At 32.4% G+C, this 23,516-nt stretch overlaps 1 protein-coding gene across 2 annotated transcripts; it reads left to right on the plus strand.

Moving 5' to 3' along the window:
* The first annotated feature begins 830 nt into the window (after positions 1-830).
* On the plus strand, positions 831-22,828 carry LOC119074217 (paired box protein Pax-6). 2 transcript variants are annotated; one of them, XM_037180219.1, is made up of 6 exons: positions 831-1,557; positions 10,749-10,943; positions 16,227-16,367; positions 20,940-21,227; positions 21,285-21,469; positions 21,597-21,965. In XM_037180219.1, exons 1-6 carry the CDS (start codon positions 1,425-1,427, stop codon positions 21,822-21,824), a joined length of 1,170 nt encoding a protein of 389 aa, XP_037036114.1. In that variant the 5' UTR covers positions 831-1,424; the 3' UTR covers positions 21,825-21,965. The 2 variants fall into 2 exon arrangements, with proteins under 2 accessions (XP_037036114.1, XP_037036113.1); XM_037180218.1 differs by having other exon boundaries at positions 836-1,557; positions 21,580-22,828.
* Positions 22,829-23,516: the final 688 nt, after the last annotated feature.

The raw sequence follows: 23,516 nt of genomic DNA on the forward strand, positions 1-23,516 counted from the left end.
ATTGTAAGCAGTAGTAACAAGGCCTATATGACTTCAAAATATATCTCCCCTAAACATTACAATAAATATAACATTCTACCTTGAGCAACAATACAAAAAAGAACATCAACTACACGATTAAAATTAACTTAATTTTTCCATAAAAGCTTCTCATCAACCACTCGTTCAATAAAGTAGTCGAACTAGCACTTCATTTTCTGAACAATCAAGTGTTGTCTGACAGTAATTGGTATGCTATACGCTTGCTTTTTAGGTATAGAGGACTTTAATTTACCAAAAAACCAACATTGTTGAATTTCAATGAATTATTTCCATTTATAATAAACGAAAAAATCTGAATGTTTTTGCTTCTGTATTGTAATCAAACCAATAAAATTTTCATTTTTCCACTTAAAATAATTCACCTGAGATTTGTACTTTACCTGCCCAGCTTGTACACATATATGAACACAAACAGGTAATTATACCTGTTCATCGCATAAATGTGTTAGTTTCATTACACAAACCGTAGTAGACGCTACACACATCTACGTATAAATGTAATGTTCAATACCCAATACCCATATTCCATATCTAAAAATACAAAATCGCTCAATATAAACAAAAAAGCGTTTAATTTGTGAATTTATATTTACGGTTGCGCGAAGGTGATAGCACTATATAACATACACAGGTAATTTTACACCTGTCTTAAGTTAACATTATGAGGAGCGGCACCAAAAGACCACGTAAACGCAGTGGGGTGCGCCCATTAAATTCGTTCATTCCATACGTTAATGTTAAAAATTATATTTGATAGAATGGGAGAGAATAGAGCCAGTTAAACTCACCTGTGCAATTGAAGGGGTATGGGTATGCTCACGGGTGCTTGATTTTGCTCAAACCTTCTTGCTTCTTGTTTCCTTCCTTAGTCGTACGGTGTTACTTTAACGTCGTGCATCGAAAAAAAGCGTTGTATTGACCATCTGGACGTTCGATTCGTTTTTTATTTCGATTTTTTTTCTTCTCTCCACACGGTACCGATAAAAGAAATAGAGAAGGAAAAAAGTGTTTTGTTGTTGTTTATGAAATGTTGATGTTCTACCGGTATATTATCGATATGTGTGCGCTGAATCACATTAATATAATTTTTTTTTGAATATATCGTGTGGTGTTGATTGTTGGATGTGCTACTGATTTATCATTTTTAATTAAATTAATTAATTAATTACACCAATTGCTGAAGCAAATTTTATTAGTTCGTTGGACAGAAATGATTTTTGTTTTAATTTGAATCAAATAATTTAGAAAATTTCACATAACACATTTCGTTGATATTCAGCTTAATAATGGTGATATATGTTGCACTCATGTGTCGTTTGCAACAATTAGACAAAATTTAAATTTATTAACTTGCGCGATATTTAATCGAATCACATTGCGTCATGTTGATTGGATCGAATCTTGGGAGTGAGTTCGCATCGCTGCCGAGTGCTCCCTGGAGTATGGAACCACCGAGACCGCCATTAACCGGCGGTTCAATGCCACCTAATTCATCGCTTCAATTGTCGCCAACGGGTATGTTACTTTCAAAACTTTTTATAATTTGTTATCCAGTGTGTCAGCACCGGCAACGCGCCATATCATCGGTCCAAATTTTTATTTATAAATTAAAATGTTTAATGACCTCGTTACTTTTTTGTGGACACCGGTTTTTTAAACGATTGGTAAAGTCATTGCAACAAATTCAGATTTAGGTGTATGAGGGATTGCGAGAATTTTCCATCACTGAAAATGACTGGGAAAAATTTTCCATTTTCATTTCTTCTTTAATTTTAAATATTAATAAATTTTAAACCGAAGCAACGCACTTCAAGAAAATAGAGTACTATTTTGTATGAAATAGCTTTTTACAGTGTTGTGTGACACACTGTCAAGTTTCAGTACCCTATTTAGAGTACCACTCAAACTTGAAGTGTGTTGATCGAAGATAATATTATGGAAAAATAGTAGAATTTTTTGAACCATTATTGAGCCAAAACCTTTTTTTTTTTTAAATGAAATTTGAAGAGTGACGAAAAATCTATCTGATGAAAATATTGTTCATTGTGCACAAAGATTTGTTAAAACACAGTGTTAAGGAGTCAGGGAACACCTCAAAAAAATTTATAAAAAGAAAAGGTAAAATTCTAGATTTTTAGAATTTTTTTGGAGGTATGGCCTGACTCCTTAACAGCAATCGAGGGGGCCGAAATTCAGCGAGCCGCAATTATCTTCTGTGTTAAATGAATGAGTTGAAATAGTGGAATGAGGACGGTACTTAGTTTGGTCCCCGTCTAGATGAAGTAACCAATTTTCATGATTTGCTTATTGGCTAAGTAAATTGATCGACGTAAGAAAAGGCTGTCCTTAAAAACATTGATCCTGACGAAAACAAAAACGAACGGTACCATATTTGTACTACAACGTTTCAAGCTACGTCTTTTGAGACTTCGCCCATTAACGGCTGACTCTAGTCCTCCACTGCCAGTCGCTGAAAACGTTAAAGCTAGAAAATTTCCCTAACAAAACGCCCGTTGAAATTTTTGTAACTCTTGTCAGACGGTCGGCCAGCGCACGGCTCTGGATATTATAATATGGATGATTAAAATCATTCAATACATTTTTCAGTTCGTACGAATAAAAAACGAATAACTTTTGATATGGCAGTGATTAAATAAAAGTTTTTTGAACCTTTCAAACTACCGCTCAACTTTCCAATTAAGTTCATTTATAATTATCCAATCGTAAAATATGTATCAAATGACCTTTTACGTTCTTCGTTACGAATCACAACACCAACAAAAAACACATTTTACGACCTATGTTTATACAAATTGAATAGGTGAAAGAATGTTAAAAATCCACTCAGATTTATTGTTCATCGAAGATCAATGGTATTATATATAGCACGGATGCCGGGTCTTGTATAAGAAGAATCGGATTATAAAAAATAGCCGACAACATTCGGAATACTAAACCATATAATATGTGAATGAAAATGATAAAAAAGTATTTTGTAACCAACAAGTGTCGTGCATTTATGTCTAAAACTTGAATCACTACTTGTCACCATTTATTTGCTTTCAATCAAATATTTGTCTTAACATTGTCGTACACTTTTCTTTCAAGCGTGATGGTGATTTGTATGTGTGAGGCAATTTTTGAGCGAATTTCTCAGTGAGAATTAAGAACTCAGTTATTGAAAAATTGATCAAAGTTTAATCGGAGAGCAAAAATAGAAAACATCACTGTAAAGTGATTTACGTGTAAAAGAGACACTTGCAACGTTAAGCATTCGACTATCAAAACCATGTCATATAACAACCTGAAAATTTACTTGATTAGAATCTTAGTCAAATAAACGTAAATGATACACGATTTAGGGGAAAAAATTTCATAGCTTTCATCGAAGAGGAGATTCAAAATCTGTTAGAGGCTAAAAATCAAGGGAAAAGATAACAAACGAACTATTTTTCTGTGTACTATCTCAAACATAAGTTTCATTGTCAAGGAGGGCCTACTTTTTGGAAACATATTTCTTGAATTTCTCGAAATTTCTCGAATTTTCTCGAATTTCTTAAAATTTCTCGAATTCGAGAAATTCGAGAAACTTCAAGAAACTCGAGAAATTAGTTTCTTGAAATTTCTTGAACTTCTCGAAGTTTCTTGAATTTTCTGGAATTTCTTGAAATTTCTCTAATTCGAGAAAATCAAGAAACTTTGAGAAATTCAAGAAATATTTCTCGAAGTTTCTTGAATTTCTCGAAGTTTCTTGAATTTCTCAAAGTTTCTTGATTTTCTCGATTTTCTCTAAAAGTTTCTAAAAAGTAGGCCCTGTTGTCAAGTGTATTACGGCCATTACGGCTAACCATAATCTGTTATCAATTGCGAAAACGAAATAAGCGATTATCGCTTCCTACTAGTGTCTTATATGAGAAAATGTTTGCTAAAACTAATGAAGTAACAGATTTTGTATAGGTTTGCTAAAACTAATGAAGTAACAGATTTTGTATAGAAATTTTGGAGATATTTTTCGTAAAAGAATCATCAGATTGAATAATCATAGTGCGACACGCTTGTCGATTGTAAATCGTTAACAAATGAAGAGCTAGATTACACCTGTGTTAAGAGTCTTAACTTAAGACTTTAAACTATAGTTCTTCTACATCTCTTAACCGGGATAAATTCAGAATAATAACACGCAAAGTAGATTATTGTGTCTGTTTTCTACGAGTACTGTCGATGGTGATATCATCATCAAAATCATTCAAAATATTTTATTGAATTATTGCAACAAAAAAATGTTTTTCCAACTGAACCAATAATTTTTTTCTCAGCCATGGTACTGATTCAACATTCTTCTGCTCTTACGTCGGCAGAAATTGGAAATAGATTTCATTTAACTGAATTTCAAGTGCTTCCACAATTTTAGCAAAATATTTTCAATGTATGGTGAACATGCACGCTATTCATCAGTAATTGCTGTTAAAACTAGTGAATGTATAATCAAATACCAGGCGCGACTCACTAATTTAGAAACAGGTGAAATGGATTTTCAACTAAGAGTTAAATTGTTATTTTTTACCGACGGTTCTTTTCCATTCTGTGACTTAATTAATGAAAATATGGAACGTTTAAATATAAAAATAAGAATATTTCTTTGTGAATTTTGTGTTAGATATGGAGGGAGTAATAGTTATTTGTTTACCAAATTTTAATAAATTCGAAGTTTTGCGGTCATAGCGGAGCGAGTGCCACGAAACTCTCTCTGGAATTTCCTATTTTCTTCCAGAGGTGAACAAAAACATTAATTCATTACACAATTTTTCAAAAAAAAGTGACAGTTCGGGGGAGAAAATTTCTATTTAGACAAAGCATTAGATAAAGCTTCAACAACACATCATTCTCTCATGGCATTTTGAGTGGAGAAAATAAGGTTAACTTGATGACAGCTCAGGTGAGATTTTTTTTTTCTCAACACTTGTTTTTCCCAATTTCTTTTCTTTGCAACTGTCACTTTGTTTTGATTTTGAAAAATGGTATTTCCTATTTTCTCCCCTTGGTAATAACCATTTCATGTGTGCGGTGTGAATAACCTGATTTTCTCCACTCAGAAGGCCTTGATGTTTTATTTGTTGACAATTCGGGGTATAAAACTGAAATGAAAATAAACACCAGTTTCGCATCAGGTCCTTTTCTCATCGTTGTGTATCTATAGCTACATATAGCGACGCGGAAGAGACCTAATTCAAATTTTTATCCTCCTGTCAAAATTGATAGTATATCAAAAGAAAAATTTGAATTAGGTTTCTTTTGAGCTGCTATGTGTACCTACAGCAGGGCCTATTCTATTGCTGCTTCAAATGATTAATGAGGTGCGATAAGCGGTGAATATGAATTTTATGCATCCATGTCAATAATAAGTGATGGTCCCTTCTATAACAAACTCAGAACTAAGTAACATAAATTGTACAAAGTTTTCGAACCAATACAAGTAACAGATTTAATTATTATACCGCGATACACTTGTTAATAACGAAACTACTAAACTGTCAAACCGACATAACATTTGAAAAAAGATCTCGTGTCAAACGATGTTACCTAATATTTACACGGAATGTGTTTAATTTTATTGAGCATCCTTTTCATTTTATTTCTTCGAGCGATGACCGTCAACCCATAAAGGCATCACCCGATGACAATCTAAAAATTTATTTTCATTTTTTATTCATGAAATTTGATTCATTTCAAACTGCTTTATTATTTTTCCCTGCATCAGTTGATTCCCATAGTAGGTACCAATTTAAATCAATCACAGCAAGACGCCAGCGGTTAATACTTTCTGAAAACCATGAATAATCCGTTAAAATTAAGTTACTATTTGTTTAGATCAGAAGAAAATCAGAAAAAAAAACTTGTTTTCATCCAAAAACCATATCAGATTCATGGATAATTGAAATTTGGAGCAACGTTTTACTCGTGCATAACACCACATTCGAATCACTTCTTTTAAATCGATTTAGAAGGAATAATAAAATTTTATTTTATCACGTGTGCTCTAACAATTTTATATTTTTAATATTTTACATTGGAATTTCTATTCATACGATGTGATACACGAAAATTTGTACATAGTCGAAAATCAATTAAAATTTATTAACAAATTGGAGCTACCTTATAAGTTATGGATATGGATTTTCTATTGGTCTATTGTAGTAACAGTGGTCAATGTTATTCTTTATTGGTGTTTTTATATCTTTTTTGATTGATTCAAATGTGATTCGGCACTCCAAATTAAAAAAAATAATCGTGCATTCAGTCTCGCATACAGTTTTCTTGAACTTTTGTTCTGAGATTTTTTTTCTTCAAATTTTAAAGTTTAAAATTGCGGACAATTTGGCCTAGAAAAAGAGATCAACATTGTGAAATAGTTATTTGAGATCTTTTTATGAATCTTTCTATCATTACAACACTAGAGATGGAAAAGCCTCATTTCTCTATCGTTATCTCACTAGTTTTTCAATAGAAAAATCTAAATTGTCAGTTTACGAAGTCAGCGTTTGAATGTTTCAATCTACTTTCGGTCTATGTAATGAACTTGTATAAACAAAAACATGTCCCGCTGGTCCCACATGTCCTTGCGTGAAATAGTTTATCTAGTTTATAAATAGATAAAAAGTTGAAAAGTCCAGTTTTCGTGTGAAGTTTGATAATCCGAGGCGAAGCCGAAAACGCGACTTCTGATTTTTATCCCGAGTTTTAGTTATCCGAGTTATCCGAGGCGAAGCCGAGGTCAATAAACACACTAAAACAAGACTTTTCAACTTTTATCCCGCGTTTTGATGGATTTTACATGCTTTTGAAGTCTAAACCTCGGTGTAAACCAAATTTCTTGTTTTACTTATGTGTGTAATAAGCCACTTCCGACCCCAGCTCGAAATATAACTCGGAATAAAAATGAAAACTCTCGTTTTCGTGCTTTTATTGACCTATGCTTCACCCCGGATCAAGAAAATTCACCAGAAAACTATACTGTTCAACTTTATATCCCTTGTTATGTAAATAGCTAATTCTCGTATCGCTTTGCACCATTTGTTGCACAAACATTCTTCACTCGGATAATACACATACACACTCGCCCACATTCAAACTCTTGATGTTATGCCTCACTACTTCGCCATTGCTGTAAGATACTATTCTAAGATACTTCGAATTCTATTGTTTGTTTTCTCAGATAGTAGCGTGTTAACACTGGACACGCCATTATGTTTTTTGTTGTTTCAAATTATAATATACCATCAATACACTTTCCACTCAAATGAACATGAAAATTATATGAAAAATCATTGCAAATTATTCTTTATTTACCGGCCACCTAAAACATTTTCATTTAAATCGTTTTACAACTTTGTAAAAAAAAGACAATTTTGTGCTTACACATTAATAAAAACATAAATCAAAATTCATCATGCAAATTATTAATTGAAAAATAAATACACATTTTATTCGAGCATAATACTTGAAAAAATGTACTTGCGAATAATAATCGTTAAAGTAATCATTAAAATGCGATTAAACGACGAAAGTTCGTTGAATGCTCATTCGATATGCTTTGAGTAAATAGGATTTTAAATGCTGCATTTTGAGCGAATGCAACCATTCAATTATAATTGAAATGCTTGAATTTGCAATCTCGTTACTTTTCTTACTGTTTGTCGTAAACTCTGTTCTGTATACTTAAAGTGGAGCCGGCATGAGAACCTATATTTTAAAGATAATATGAAGCACTTGTGGTCATTTGATGCTTTTTCAAATATAGCTTGTTGTATAAACTATTCTGTTACGAATTCTCATCCATAATCATCAATAAATGTGTCCCGTTTTTAAGCGTTTGTTAAAAAATCTTTTACTTCATTTGTTTCAACATACATTCTGCTACATAAGAAAACATTAACCAGAGTCTATTGCTTATTTTTGTCGCTATTGTCGGTATCAAATGACTGTTTATTAGTGAATTTCATCATGGTTGAATAGATCACTTTTACTACGTCATACTAATGGCGTCAGAAGATAAGTTTAAAATTTATACTTCTGAACTGAATAAATTGCTTTGGATCTATTAACAGAATTCGAAAAAGCTGATGTTGAATTTGCATATCGTATTTCGGATCCATCAAGAATTCACAATTCATTTTATTTGTTTTTGAACTTTGTCGTCATATATGTTGGGCGAGATACTAAATTTTTTGTCTGGAGAAGAAAACAAATACAATTTAAGTAAATAGCCATGATACTATAGATTAAGGAATTTGTTCATGTATTGTCCGTTGACAAGTGGATCGCCACCGGTTTTGAGTGGGTTTTGATGTTTGTTTCTTTTACAAGTTGTTGATAAATTTACGTTTTTTAATTGGAAGGTTAAGCAGATTTCTTTGTGAAAAAGAATTTAAGCTAGCACAAATAAACAAAGATCTTGGACATAGAGAAACTTAATTTGAAAACCCTTTTTTACGTCAAAGTGGAAGCCTATACTTTCCAACTCGGAACCAGAAAGTTTTTGGTTCGAGAACTGGGAACTAAAAGTCTGCTAAGCAAAAGTTAGCGATTTTTTTTTGCGTATGGGAACAAATACGAAGAAATATTTTTACATAACTGAGAAGTAGAGTTTTCGTAGAATTTTGTTGATCCGATACGTAGCCGAGGTCAGCAATCACACCAAAACGAGACTTTTCATTTTTATCCCGAGTTACTAAATGGATTTAACATGTTGAGGGCGACGAAAGTAGTTCTTGAAACTAAAAATGTAATGTGTGAAATTACTTTCCGAGTAATTTTTTTTGGGTGAAAAGATGGGGGTCTACAATATTTGTATGAAGCAATCTTTAATTTCTAACCGGGATCCCGATTTTTTTTAACGGATGTTTTAAAGATCCCATGAAAGATCCCATACAAAAGTCTAAAAGACCTACCCCCTTTATTTTTGGCCTTTAAAAATATTTTTGAAATAAAAGTTTACTTCTGATGATTGAAAATATTTTCGAGAAAAAATTCAGAAATATTTAAGAAAAATTCAGCTACGCAACCTCCTCGTGTATCTAAATTGAATTTTGCAACACCAAATAATGTCATTCAACCGTCGAAGTTTAAAATTGCCCTCAAACAAATTGAAATTAATTAGGTACAGTATTGGCCATATATACCCAACGATATAATCTTAAACTTTTAACGTCCACATAATTCATTTTCGTTAATTTACATTTTTGGTTCATAAAAACGAGAGCAATAAAAACACGTAAAATTCCAACATGATAAGATTATGCAAATTTTGTTTGCAACAAACCAAATCAATTAACACATTGTCCATGGTGATATGTTAACTAACACCTTAAAGATTCGAATCAGTTTTGTAATGGACAGTGTCCACGCAAATTTAAATACACCCGATGGAAACAGGTGCATCCATTTAGAAATTGAATTATATTGAAGCGTTGGATGGAAGCTCGGACGTTTTTATGATATTTTCTTTTCTTTTTTTTTCGAGCACATATTATGCAGGCATGTTGTGAAGTTATATGCACACATAATGCATTGTATATCTTTGTTGATATTAATCAATAGAGATATGTGAGCGGAATTTAATGTGGTGAATTATTGAATTTTCAAAAAAAAATGTTTTTTTTGTTGTTTAATTACTGCATATTCAAAGTGGAAAAAAATGTAGTCTTGTTTTGTTTTTACAAAAATATAATTTCCATTTCTGAACAATCAAAACATTTTTTCTTTCCTAACAAATGTTTGTAAAACTGAAATTGAACTGTGGAATTAGTACTTGTAATTACCTTACCAAATATTGCATACATTTAGTCTTTCGACTTAAAGCTTTTATCTGCCTAGAACAATATTTTCCTTTCCCACTTATCCGTCTAGAGCATCTTTGGTTTTCTCGGTATATATATGTTCTCGCCTTTGGCTCGATCAGCAATGCCCACACGTCTCGATAACAATTTCGGGAAGAGGTGCATAATTTTATATAATAAACCTTGAATTTTGGTCATACAGACAGAACGCCACAAATCGGAGGAATATATTATGCTTCACAATTTTCTCACCGTCACCCTTCAATAGTTCAGTCCGTAAGAAGAGCATCTCTAATATCTACGTAGATGCTTTGCAAGCCATAACACTCCGACACACTCCTACATATAAGAAAGGTTCAACCTAAAAACTAAAATTTTAAAAACTGACTCCACTCTGAACTGAACAATATTTTTTTCCGTCTTATTTCAACAATTCTGGATAATTCTTATGTCTGTCATGTTGATAGCCGGACATTTAGTTTACTCGACGGTATACATTGTAAAAGTGAACGATCGTGCACATGCCTGCAGAACATTTATCTTTCAAAAATATTTTCATTGTAAGACATTAAATGCAGTTGAGGTATTTCATAATAAAAATACGTGTTCATTTAAGGTGTGCGTCAAATTTTATTAAGCTTATTTGTTCAATGGCAAAAACGTATGGCTTGTTGATCGCCTATCTTACACATTGTACACATTGTGAGGTGTTAAATATCCTGTCGATGAAATTATTCCAACAATTTATTATTGATTTTATAAATAATTCAAAATCAGTCTGTGCAAACCTGTTCTGTTAATGTCTTTTGTCTTTTACATTTCTCAATATTTTTTTTTTGAATTATTCTTCATTGGTTTCTTCATTTACAGTTGGACTCTCACCGAATGTACCTTCGCCTGGAACAGTATCATCGGCTGCATTGTTTCCAGGTGGCCCGTCACCATCGACTCTTAGTGCTTTAGTTTCGCAACATCGATTATTGGAATTGTCAAGATTTGGTCTCCGTGGCTATGATTTAGCTCAACATATGCTTACGCAACAAGGAGCTGTATCTAAATTATTGGGTAAGTGTTCTTTTGTTATATCTCAATTTTCTCAATTTTTATTTATTTTTTGTTTGTTTATTTGATACATTTTTATGGAACGGTTATAATTTCGACCACAAAACAATTTATTATTGCCTTCACAAAACTGCCGTTGCTCGCAGATGTATTATTTTTATTTGAGGCTTTTTTCGATGGTCTTTCCATTTTGTTAGAGAAATTGTTTGGTTTTTGTGAATGTGTGTAATTACAGCACTTTAGTGGAAACCGAAAATATATAATTAGGGTTTTATCTTCGTACTATCATTAATCACAAAATTATATACTTTTTTATTATTTTTATGTAAATATTTGGTTTGTTCAATAGAATGAAATTTAATACTCCGTTGGGGTTCAGCGGCGTGTACGTCTTTCTTATGTGATAGTCTCATTTTTTTTGGATAAATTAAATTTATGGTCTGAAAATTTTCGTACATTTTTTTGAGTGTGACACGCTAAATGATTTAAGTAAAACTTAGGTAGCGGTAATCGCTTAAAATAGTAGAAGAGGAATCGAATTGTTGAAGTTTTGGTTCCTTTCAATATTTTATGGTTCAATTGATATATTTTTGATAGAAGAAAGACCAAAATGTCATGTCATAGGAAAAGACTAACCTGACAAATTACATGACCTTAGACTTGACCTGAACTTTCTAGTCGAACTAGTTTTCGACTGTCGTTTTAAAACAAGACGGTTACACTGATTGTAAACTGCTTTCAAGAATAATAGCTTACATTGGATACTGCGCTGCGAAAGTAATTCATTGCATGAGGTAACAATTTTATGATAAAAGAAAATTCACAAGACAGTTAGTGAGCAACAAGCTGCGGTATCTGTCGTTTCGATAATTGTGGAGTGTGAGATATACAACTACACTTGTCGAAAAATAGTTTCCGAAGCAAGTTGCTCAGAAACTCACAAGGGAGTTTATGAGTATAACAAAGCTGTTTACGAAACAATGAAGTACGTAGCAGCATACAATGTATTCTGGTTAACTGCCTTACTCATGCGAAAGTTGATGTATTATACACAGTAAAGTGAAAAAAGTGAACCGAAAATAGTTCACGTGTAATGGATCATTTTCGCAGGGAGCAAATTGCTGCGTAATGTTCAATTTTCGCATGGGGCAGGTAGTAGAAAATGTTAAATCTGAAAAATACAGATTTTTTGTAAAAATACCTCTTAGTCCGTTAGCGACTCACTAATATATACTTCCGAATATTTAAGAGAATACAAGCGAGGACACCAAATTTTGTTGTCTTTGTCGTCTACTGACGAATTCGTTTTTTAAGTACATCAAGAGAGAAAAATTAGGAAATATTCCAGGATCTTAATTAACACATGCCATGCTTCATCTCTTCAGCACTCACACTAAACATTAGGCTATGGCGTTGTGTCATATATATGTTAATGTGCATAGTATAGAAAAATCTTTTACTTCTTCAGCTAAGGCATATATGCATTGCTTTATATGATAAAATTGGTCTCCGTTCATGGTTTATTTATGTCACCGTTGTCGAAAACAAATTGTCAGCACTTTCTAAAGGTATGCGCCTGTCGCCAAAGAGTACCTCCTTTATTATATGAAGGATTATAGGAATCATCCATCACTAATTGTTAAATTTTAATTCAATCTTCCGAATTGATTTTTTTCCTAACTGACAAAATTTCACATTAATTTGATCTTTAAAATGCAAAAGTACAAACTAACGGCCACATAAATTACGTAAATTACGATTATAAATTTCGAAATGATTGTGATTCTTCCTATACTTTTATTCATATGGCTACGGAAAAAGACTCAAATAAAATGTACAATTGCACAAGCAGATTGTTAGATTCCGACCGATAAAAATAAATAGAAAAAAAAACATGTAACGCTGTTCTAACCATTGTGTTATAATATTTATGCCGTACAACATTTTTAATGATTTTGTTGACGAGATTTGATTATTTTAGCATTACAATAGAAATCTAAACAAAACTGTGTGCGAATTTAGCTGGTTAATTTATTAGTTTTTTTTTCGAAAAATTGTGTAGATAGAAACAAAAAACTATCAATGAAAATGTAAATGAGAAATATTTATAAAATTACCTCAGATCAGCGCGTTTAAATTTTATGAATGAAAAAAACATCACAACAAAACAAAACAAATTCCCTTCATTTAGTAAGCGCAATTGTAATTGCATTAAATTAAAATGCATTTTGTATTTACTTATTCAAATAACAATAAATCAAAATCAAATAGGACAGATGATGGAAAACGGATGAACAATGTAATTAACTCCATTTAAATAATAGCTTACGTGTTTTGACGTCACTTCCATGAGTAGATTATTTAAAAATATTCACAGTGGAAGAGAAAAAGAGTCATTCGTCGGAATTGTTAAGAAAATGTTCGCCTTTCACGTTCTTGATGTAGTTATGTATACCACCATAAATCAACTGGTTAAACTGCATAAAGCAGATATAAATTCATCATATGTGTTTTTTATTAACTGTACCAATGGACCAAACCTTACTCATACATGTGATGTGTATATATGCAAATTTGGATTGTTATTTCGCTTGTCCACAAACATGTACGGTAATGTGTACATAAATCTTGTGACTGCTTTTACAGGATTTATGATCACCGAAGATTCAATGAATAAGCGCCTCATTGCAATTGTGTGTTAAGGAAATAATGTGCTAGTCTTGCTATTTTTAAATTTATTGAAACCAAATATCATTTGGAGTGTAATTTCATTCATAATTGCACAAAAAAATAGTAGAGTGTCTGGACAGCGAACAACTATATATATGCAATTTATGCAGTTGAATATTCGATGAAAATTGAAATAAAATGACCGATGGAAGTCGATCCATTGATCATTTTCCATAAAAGTTTGTTCAAGTTTCCTCGGACTTGGAATAGTTATTTGTTTACTGAGGGAAGAAAACAGGAAATTCCAAGAAAATTGCTCGAGTTGCCATTTCCTATTTTCTTCACACAATGTTTTTCATCTGTGCAAGGTGTGATCAACCGTTTTTCTCCACGATACAAAAACATCAATTTGTTTTACCATTTTTCACATTCATGAGTTTGGGGAAGAAAGTTTTTATTTTCTTCCCTGACAAAACAAGGTCGGTATAGATATTTTCTCCCCCGAACTGTCATCAGCCTTACCAACAAAACGTCATTTTCTCATGGCCTTTTGAGTGGAGGAAATAAGGTTAATCACATCGCACATATAAAAAATTTCTACCGTATAGTCGAACTCGGATCTTATTAAAAAAAAAAACTTCTTCTTCCGACGGTAACGTGGCAAACACATTATATAGATTGAAGACGGGTAAAATTCTATGTTATGGCAAGCCAGCCCAAAAACTCTAGTGATCTACCGAATTGCCACCCTCCATTGGGTGCTGTCTTACCCCGTTGAGTCAATCAATTATTATTATCAAGTTTAATCCACCAACAAGTTTACAAGTTTATTGATATGTTCCATGAAACAATATGAGAGGAATTCGTAATGAAATTGAATATAGGTGTTATTTCAATTATAACTGACAGTAACACCAGTAGCATGAATTATAGTAATCATAATTAATTTCGTGGTGTATTTGTTTGCCTCTGTTTTGTTATTGAGTTACCATTTGTGGTTTTTCTTATACATTTCTTGGCATTAAACTTTTATTTGCATCGAAAGTCTTTATTTATATTATTAAACGATTCGAAGAACATTCGTACAATGAATTGAGGTTTTGGGTTTCCATTTAGAAACTTAATAGTTGGTAAATTCAAAACTTTGTGCAATGTAATCTAATTTCCTTGTTTATTATTGTTGTCGGCTTGTCGTACAGGTGTTGGATATACTTTCTGGTGACACTTACTTCCCAGTTCGATCATTACAAAAGTGTATCATACGGAAAAGTGTAAACGACATGTTTCTTTTACGTTCAGGTCCTAGACCCACTTTCTAGAAAAAAAAGAGGGAGTGTCGGTCAACGTTATTTAAATGATCGTTTCTAAACATCAATACGAATATATTTGAATATGTGAACGATCTCTGTAAGTTATCGACCAAAAAAATGCATAATATTCAAGAGTCATTAACACAACATGTTTTTATGCTTTCAATCGAAAAATTATTTTATTAATGAAATTACAACGTTAAACAGGAAAACATTAAAACCGAGCAAAGAAATTGCTCAGCCTGAAAAGTATTTAGCAATTTAAGTAAAAAAGAACACTACAATTAAATGTAAAATAGTTTGTTGATCTGTAATATCGATATGAATTTTAAAGTTCGCTGCGGAACACACATAAATCATATCCGTGCTGGTATAATAAAAGGTGAAATAAATCTCACGGTTATTGAGCACAATAATAGCCAAGACACACACAAGTTAGGATTATATTTATTAAATTATATTCAGCTACATTTTTGCGCTGGTACTGTATTGAAGGGATAATGATAGAGGGGTCATAGTCGAAAGGAAATGTAAACTTTCTCACAAACTTTAAACGGATTCAATTAAATTTAAATGTTAAACAATCTGATTTTCGTCGGTTATTATTTTCATTGAGATACAGTAGCAAGCATCTGTTGGGTTCTCTTAAAATAAGAAAATATTTAGCTTAGCCATTCATATTTTTAACGTTGCGAATTGGCAACGGACTATTAGAGCAAGTGTAAGCAAATGAAGGAAAAATCATCTTGCCCAGCCGCGGATTTGAACACGGGCACAAAATGAATAAGTCACATTTTCAACGATGTAGAATCCAATGTGGAAACCACTAACCACATGTGACAGTCAGTTCTTCACTAGAATTGAAAGACGAATGAAATGAGCTATAACTTAATTCCATCATTGACCATTTTTAATTGAAAAGTGCAATAAATTTAAATCGAGTGGTTAAATACAGGTCTGTTAACCATTCTACTCTACAGTCTATTCGTCTCTTCTATTCAGAACCTTTATTCCGCCAACAAACCTTCTTTTCAAGACAATTGTTCGAATGACCCCATTCCACCTTGATTTCACATCTGTTATTTACAACCATTATATGAAAAAGTCGGCCTACAGCTCTTCTATATAGCGAAATGAACGTTGAAACAAATGAAGTAATAGATTTTGTGTCAAACACTAGGTAATTTTCTAAACAGAAGATGTATTAGATTATGGCTTGGCGTTGGTGAACGGTTTATTCCCCAAATGCTCAATTTGCTTACCTATAATGTTACTTCGAAATTTATGGAAATTTTTCATTTTTCAGGAACACTTCGACCACCGGGATTAATAGGAGGATCGAAACCGAAAGTTGCAACACCAGCTGTCGTATCAAAAATTGAGCAGTACAAACGAGAAAATCCAACAATATTTGCATGGGAAATTAGAGAAAGACTTATTTCTGAAGGTCAGTTGTAAAATTTAAATAATTTCGCAATTTTTGTGTGTGTTAGATTACGATTAATAGTGAATCATAATAACCAAGGCTTCACAATGAAAAAATTGCTATAAAAATTACAAATACTGTTTAAACTACTCCACCTCCACTTAAGTTCTGAGAGCTCCAAACACCTGTGAGGAAATATTTTTTTTAAACGTTTTGAGATCGATATATTAGTAGCACGTGTAGAATCCCTAGGCTTTGCAAAATGAGACTGTGTGATTTAAATAATACTTTAGACACATTTTACAAACACGAGGACTGATATGGTCTTGATCATTTTATATTTATTTGATTGTAATTGGTATTATTAAAAACAAACAAACACTTACAGGCCCTAACACTCATTTTGATTTCAATTTTTAAACAAATTGATTACATACATTCAATTCATGTTTAAAAAAGTGTTCCCGCCATAATTTCCATTCCCCTCTTTCATTTAGCGTATTTACAATATTAATTTTGCAAAAATCGCAGTAATTTTCCTTACAAATTTTCACACAATTACACCAATCGAGTGGTAATTGGGGATATTACATATTGTAAGGCGTTTTCCGTTTTATCATTTCTTTTTATGTGGACTCAATGTTCTACAAGCCTAGATTCACTATATTACTCGAAATAATTGCAAAAATAATAAAAAATTTACATTTACCGAACATAAAAATTCGAAAATTATTTGTATTGTTCAGACTAGCTGCTTCCTAAGCTAGGCAAAGCCAATTTCTATCATAGAGACATATTTTTTCTATTGCAATTAGATCATAAGTAATTCAGTATCGATGAAAAATTTAGTAGCTATAGTGGTCGTAGAGGTCGATTTATAGTTCATAAGTCTTATAATTACATTTCCTGTTCAGTTGCAAAAGAAACAATTATTCGATTATTACGAGCAACGTGAACGTTGTACAGTCCAGTCGTATTGTATGATTTTCTTTAAAAAAAATTATTGAACACAATGGAATTATATTTACGTCAATCGGAACAGTAGCAATCTGTTATGTATACGATGCATAATAACGTGCTTTCAGCGTAATCATTTATTCAAAAAGCAAACTTTATTAATATGAGTGGAAATTTAATCGGAAAATATGGTCTTCCCATTAATCGTACAATTAAAAATTCGCTACATTTTAATGAAGTTAAACTCGTCATTACCAAAAATTGATAATCAGACACAATAATTCAAATTTGAATTGTTTATTGAAATGGGTGTGCAACAAAATGGAACTGCGACACCACTTGCGACTTTAATTTAATCTTACTTACGTTGTCTCCATTTTATTCGATGCATTTTAAAACAGATTTCCTTTTGTGAAACGTACACTCTAAGGATTACATTCATTTACAGAATTGTATCCCTTTTCTTAAAAGTCTAAGTACTGTGCGGACAAGCCACCGGAAATTTTTGGACTTCAGACATGATTTATTATTATCGACAGTGGGGACTAAAATAAGCGATGATTTTTTGCTGACGTTATCTTGTATAGCGAAACGTATGATAAGAAAAATGAAGTACTAGATTTTCTATCAAACGTTAGAAAATACTTAACTTAAGAGAAATAACAGATTTCAAAGGCAATTCATAAATTCCTTCATATTTTTAAGGGTGAGGTAGTCAGCCATTTAAGTCGCAATAAAACAGATTTTGAAACTTAGAGAAAGCGAATAACATTGGAGAGGTGGGTCCTCTGATCTCAATAGCTATGCCATCATTTATGACGTTTGTGACAAAATATGAATTTCGAGGGAACGAATAGGTGAACTAATGAACTGTAAAATAAACGTCAACGCTACCTTATATGAGAATATTGTGAATAGGGAAGACTCAGTGCTGCCCAGGCTATATTATTTGTTGCTAATTAATGTTTAATTTCAGTTTGATTCCAAAGAAATTTGAAACTTTTTTTGGCAATCAGACAGTTGACTGTTAGTACACACAGTCTTCCAATCACTTTTTTTACATCGTAAGTAAAATCAAATTATTGACATATTCAAATATTCGATCACACAATGCGTACCTATTATACTTGTCAAATAATTGTATTTTTCAACCAAAACTCTTATACCTAAATTGCATAATTACATGTAAATTGTAAACGATATATACTGTCGTTGTTCTACTCTGATCGAATCAGATGGAACGAATGATAAACTCTTTTTTTAATTCAAAATGAAGTCCCAACTGCACACAGTCACTATACACAGCAAGGAACGGATAATTTATTAACCAACAATCAGATCGATTCACGGATCAATTGATCAATTTGAAATATTATTAGATGAGAAGTCGTATATTGATCATAGACAATGTAAAGCGTTGTTAGTGTTTATAAATTAGGAGCTTTTGTAAAGTGTAATGAGATTCAGAAGGCGGTTATGGATATTTTTGATTGCAATATGATGAGTCAATGGTTTGAAGCATTGTATGCTGAGTCATAAAGTAATATGTATTAAGCCAAACCAGTGGATATACGATCGTAACAGTATATTGTTGTTTTGTTTCATATATTACAAAATTGTATACTGATGTTTTATGTACAACAATACGTTTAATTTGAGTAGCTGAAACTGCGTTTCGAAAAGGAATTGTATTGTTTCTAAATTTGTTACATTATCTGATCAATGATCATCATCATCACAGCGAAGTCAACTTGAACTTTTTCAAATTTCGAATATTAGAATATGTGCATGGAGTCTAATCCTCGGACAATCCTTTAAATCTATTTTATACTATTATCCTAACTGTTTTAGTTTCGAGAAGTATATTTGAAAGGTGTCTAAACTTTCTGGAAAAGCAAACGAATCATGCCATAACGATTCAGTCTGTTACTCGTGATGCTTTTGACACAAAATCTTTTACTTCATTTGTTTTAACATACATAAAAGAACACGAATAGATAGCACATCGCTCATTTTGGTCGTTGTTGTCGATAACAGATGACCAGCCGTTTCTAGTAACACATATTATGTGGACATGTATTATTGCAAAAGATCTCATGACACGGAGCTAAGAATGAAAAAAATATAATGAAAGCATCCACAAAGCACTAAAGACAAAATTATTGGTTATTGAAATTCCATGCAAAATCCCGATAGACTATAGTCAACATTCACCTCTAAATAACGTCCACACATATACTTGTAGGTTACACCGGTTTTCAGAACAACTTTTTTTTTCATTTTCTGCGTCTTTTTTTTCTGTTGCATATTGTCGCCATGTCATCATAGGGCTCGATTGGGTTAAAGTTATGTTGAAAATGAACATTTATATGGCTTTAGTTTGTATAACCGCATTGCAATAAATCATTGATTATAGGAAAGTATAAATCTTTTAGCGAATTTGTGAATGCAATGAAATATGCAGTACTTAATGCTATATCTGTGTTAGGTGTGAAACAAATTAGCTGAGCTGACGAGCATTATTTGGTCGCAGAATTCGCTTTAATCCGATATGAGTAACAGCGTAATAAAACATAAGATAAAGAATCACGCAGAATTTCGTTTAGTCTTTGGAGACTTTCGTTTTTGGGATCGGATGAGCAGTCTGAGATACTACCGGTGTTTTTACAATTAGACGAAGAAAAAAAACTTTCGCTCTCCTAGTTCTTCAAAATTCCTCTCACCATGTTCGCGTTTGTCCCACATTTGTTATAAAAATAGTCATCAAACAGTCACGAAATATTTTCTGATATGTTGTCAAAAGAGTTTGATACAATATAGTATCCTCAAACTGTCGAAATGAGCATTTACACTCCTAAAATTCAATTATGCTTTTTAATTGACAATTTCGACACTTTGAGGATTTAGTTGTCACTAGCAAATATTTGTTGTAAGTTGATACAAACGGCAACAAAATCATTTATTCTGATCTTTTGTTCGTGTAAAGACGCCCCTAGTGTTTGAAACAAAGTCTATTCCTTCAACATTTTTATCAAACCTTTCAAATTTAAGACCATTATCGAGAGCTCATCGCTTATTATTGCCGTCGTTTACCATTTCTGTAAGATTCTTTGTAAATGAACAACTTTTGTTAAACACAGCAAGCAAACCTTGCCCTCTCATAGAAGTCTGCTAACAAACACAGAGTACCTCTTCCATCCCCGTCACAAGAGTTTATTTAAGCAATTCAAATTTAAAAAAACTGTTTTTCCTATACTAATAGGCAATTTGTAAACGAATACGACCATAAATGTTGTTTGAATAAGCAGCTTATAATCGATTTATTTTTGAAACGAAAGTGTGAATGAATTAATGTTCGATTTGTGTGCTTGTTTCTTTTACGATTTTTTAAACCCATTAAATTATACAAGTTTATTCACTTGTGGACTAACACGTAAAGTTACAATTGGTTTCATATTCAAATAACTCTTTTCCTGTCTGGCTTGGACAAATAATTCTCTTTTTACCATATAGGAATCGCATTTCATTAATTTAATGATATGAAAACTTAAATTTCATTGATTTTCTTTTTCGACTAACAAACTTGGTTTCATGTACGAATTTTAATAATAATTTCTATTTCCATTTATTTCATAGGAGTCTGTACAAATGCAACGGCACCATCTGTATCATCCATAAATCGAATACTTAGAAATAGAGCAGCTGAACGAGCTGCAGCGGAATTCGCCAGAGCTGCAGGCTACGGACTGTATCCACCAAATCCGTATAGTGGATTTCCATGGCCATCACCAGCGCATTTATGGGCATCGGGTAGTGGATTCCCTGGTATTTCTCCAGGTTCAACATCTGCATCAGGAACGGCTGGTTCACCTGGTTCTGGCAGTCATGATACACTTTGTTCACCAGATGGAAGTCGTTTAATTGGTATGAAAGCGAAAATTTGATCTTTTTTGCGAAAGGGTCTCATATTTTCCGTTACAGATGTGGAAGGCGAAGACTCTGGCAGTCTTGATGGTGAACAACCCAAATTTCGTCGAAATCGTACAACATTTAGTCCAGAGCAACTGGAAGAGTTAGAAAAAGAATTTGATAAATCACACTATCCGTGTGTAAGCACAAGGGAGCGTCTCGCATCGAGAACATCACTAAGTGAAGCTCGTGTTCAGGTACGTGACAAAAATTTCCTGTAAGGAGTTTGTGCATTTCATCAGTCAAATGAGTCAAACTCCTTAAAGGAACTTTTTTCATAACACTAACATCTCACATTGACCGATAGGTTTGGTTTTCAAACAGAAGGGCAAAATGGAGACGACACCAACGGATGAATTTGCTGAAACAGCGTTCGTCGCCAACCACCCGAAACACGTCAGGCAATTTCACCCCTACATCACCGGACCACCATCGACAATCTCACCAAAGCACAACGCCAGCCACACCAACAGTGTCGGTAACAAGTCCAACCCAGCAAGCAACGTCATTAGCCACAGCATCAGCTCCATTATTAATGGGCGGCGAAAATAGTGCATTTCGATCGTTGGTACCGTCATTCTTAGCCGCTTCAGCATCGTTGGGCTTGTCGCGACCGTATCCCAATTCTCCGTCACCGCATCCAAGCGACGAATCGGACGAGGAAATCAATGTGCATGACGACGAATCCGATTCGGAAATAATGACAACACCGAAACGATCGGTACCATTGCAATTAACCACTCATGATCGGTAAGTGGTAATTAGTGTAGTGTATAGTTGTGACATGAGACATGGTGTTTTTTTTAAATATAAATATAAAATTGTGATGTTCAAACCTTGTTCTTGTTTCGCATAAACTATTAATTATAAAATGAATTTTAAATCGTTTTTTAAAGAAATATACCGCGAAAAAATCTTGGAATTGTAGCAAAATTGTCGTGTTACTAATTACGATATTGAGCATGTCACTTCTTACGTAAAATGAAGAATGATAAACTGCTGTAGTGTTACATTTTAAAAAGCAAACAAGAATTGACTTACAGATTACATGAGAAATGACTGTTATTATTACACACACACATAATATAATATTAAAAAAAACATTTTTCCTTACATTTCAGTATGTAGAAAAGCAAGGAAATTAAAAAAAAAGTTAAAGTTAGACGAAAAGCAGAACATGAAAAATGAAAAATCCAAACCAAAGCTTAATTGATGCTATTAAAAATGTTTCTGTTGGATTTGCAATGTAAAATACTTACACACCATTACTATTACACACATCTGAAAATGCGATTTCCATGAAAATGAAATATTGAAGTGATAAACTAATATCACATAGTCATCACATCCAACTATATTCAATATTCAATAAGTTATCTAATCGGTGTAATGCAACAACATACCGTGGTGTAAATTAATTCGAGAAAAAAAAATGTCTATGGCAAGTCTTAATATGTTAATATGTCTTAATCAATGCGAAGCGATCGAGGTGACAGATACATTCAATCTAAAGGTACTATAACATATAATTGTAGTTATAATTATAATTAAAACCTTAAAAAAAACATTTTTCATAATACTCCCAGTGATAATTTATTAAAATTATTTTTTTTCTCCTTTTAAGTGTAATTTGCAATATGTAAATAATTAATTTTAGACATTAGACTGTTGGAAATTTATATAAATATCGAATAGCACTGCAACTATACAGTGAACGACATCTCAAATGTCTCACTGACATTTTTTTCAGAGAATGTCATTGTGAATTTGCAATGACACAATAAAATTCTCAGAAAAATTTGGCAGTGAGACATTTGAGATGTCGTTCACTGTATTTAATGAAAATAAAAGTTTAAAATTAAAAAACAATTAAAAAGAATTCAAAACAACGATCACTGTTGTTGTAAGTTTGGGTAAGTAGTTCCAGAGCTTTTCAAAAAGAAAAATCATTTTACGTATAACTAAGATTTCTGTTTAAAAAAAATAATTTTCTTTTTAATAAGATCTTTTCAAAAAAAATTATGTTCGAAAATTGAATCTAAAGCGAAAAGTGGAAAAATAAATTTATTTGAAAAATGAGCTTGTGTTTATTCATTTGAGTTCTAGGGAGAACAGCAGCATACTTCCCATGCGATATCAATAAAGAGAACAACATATTATATGTAAGTTGCACCACAATTTCTTTTCAAATAGAAGACGAACTTTGTGAGTGACGAAAGTTTCGTTTTCGTCGCCATGATAAAA

This window comes from Bradysia coprophila, unplaced genomic scaffold (assembly GCF_014529535.1).
Source record: "Bradysia coprophila strain Holo2 unplaced genomic scaffold, BU_Bcop_v1 contig_145, whole genome shotgun sequence".
In the NCBI taxonomy this organism is placed as follows: domain Eukaryota; kingdom Metazoa; phylum Arthropoda; class Insecta; order Diptera; family Sciaridae; genus Bradysia; species Bradysia coprophila.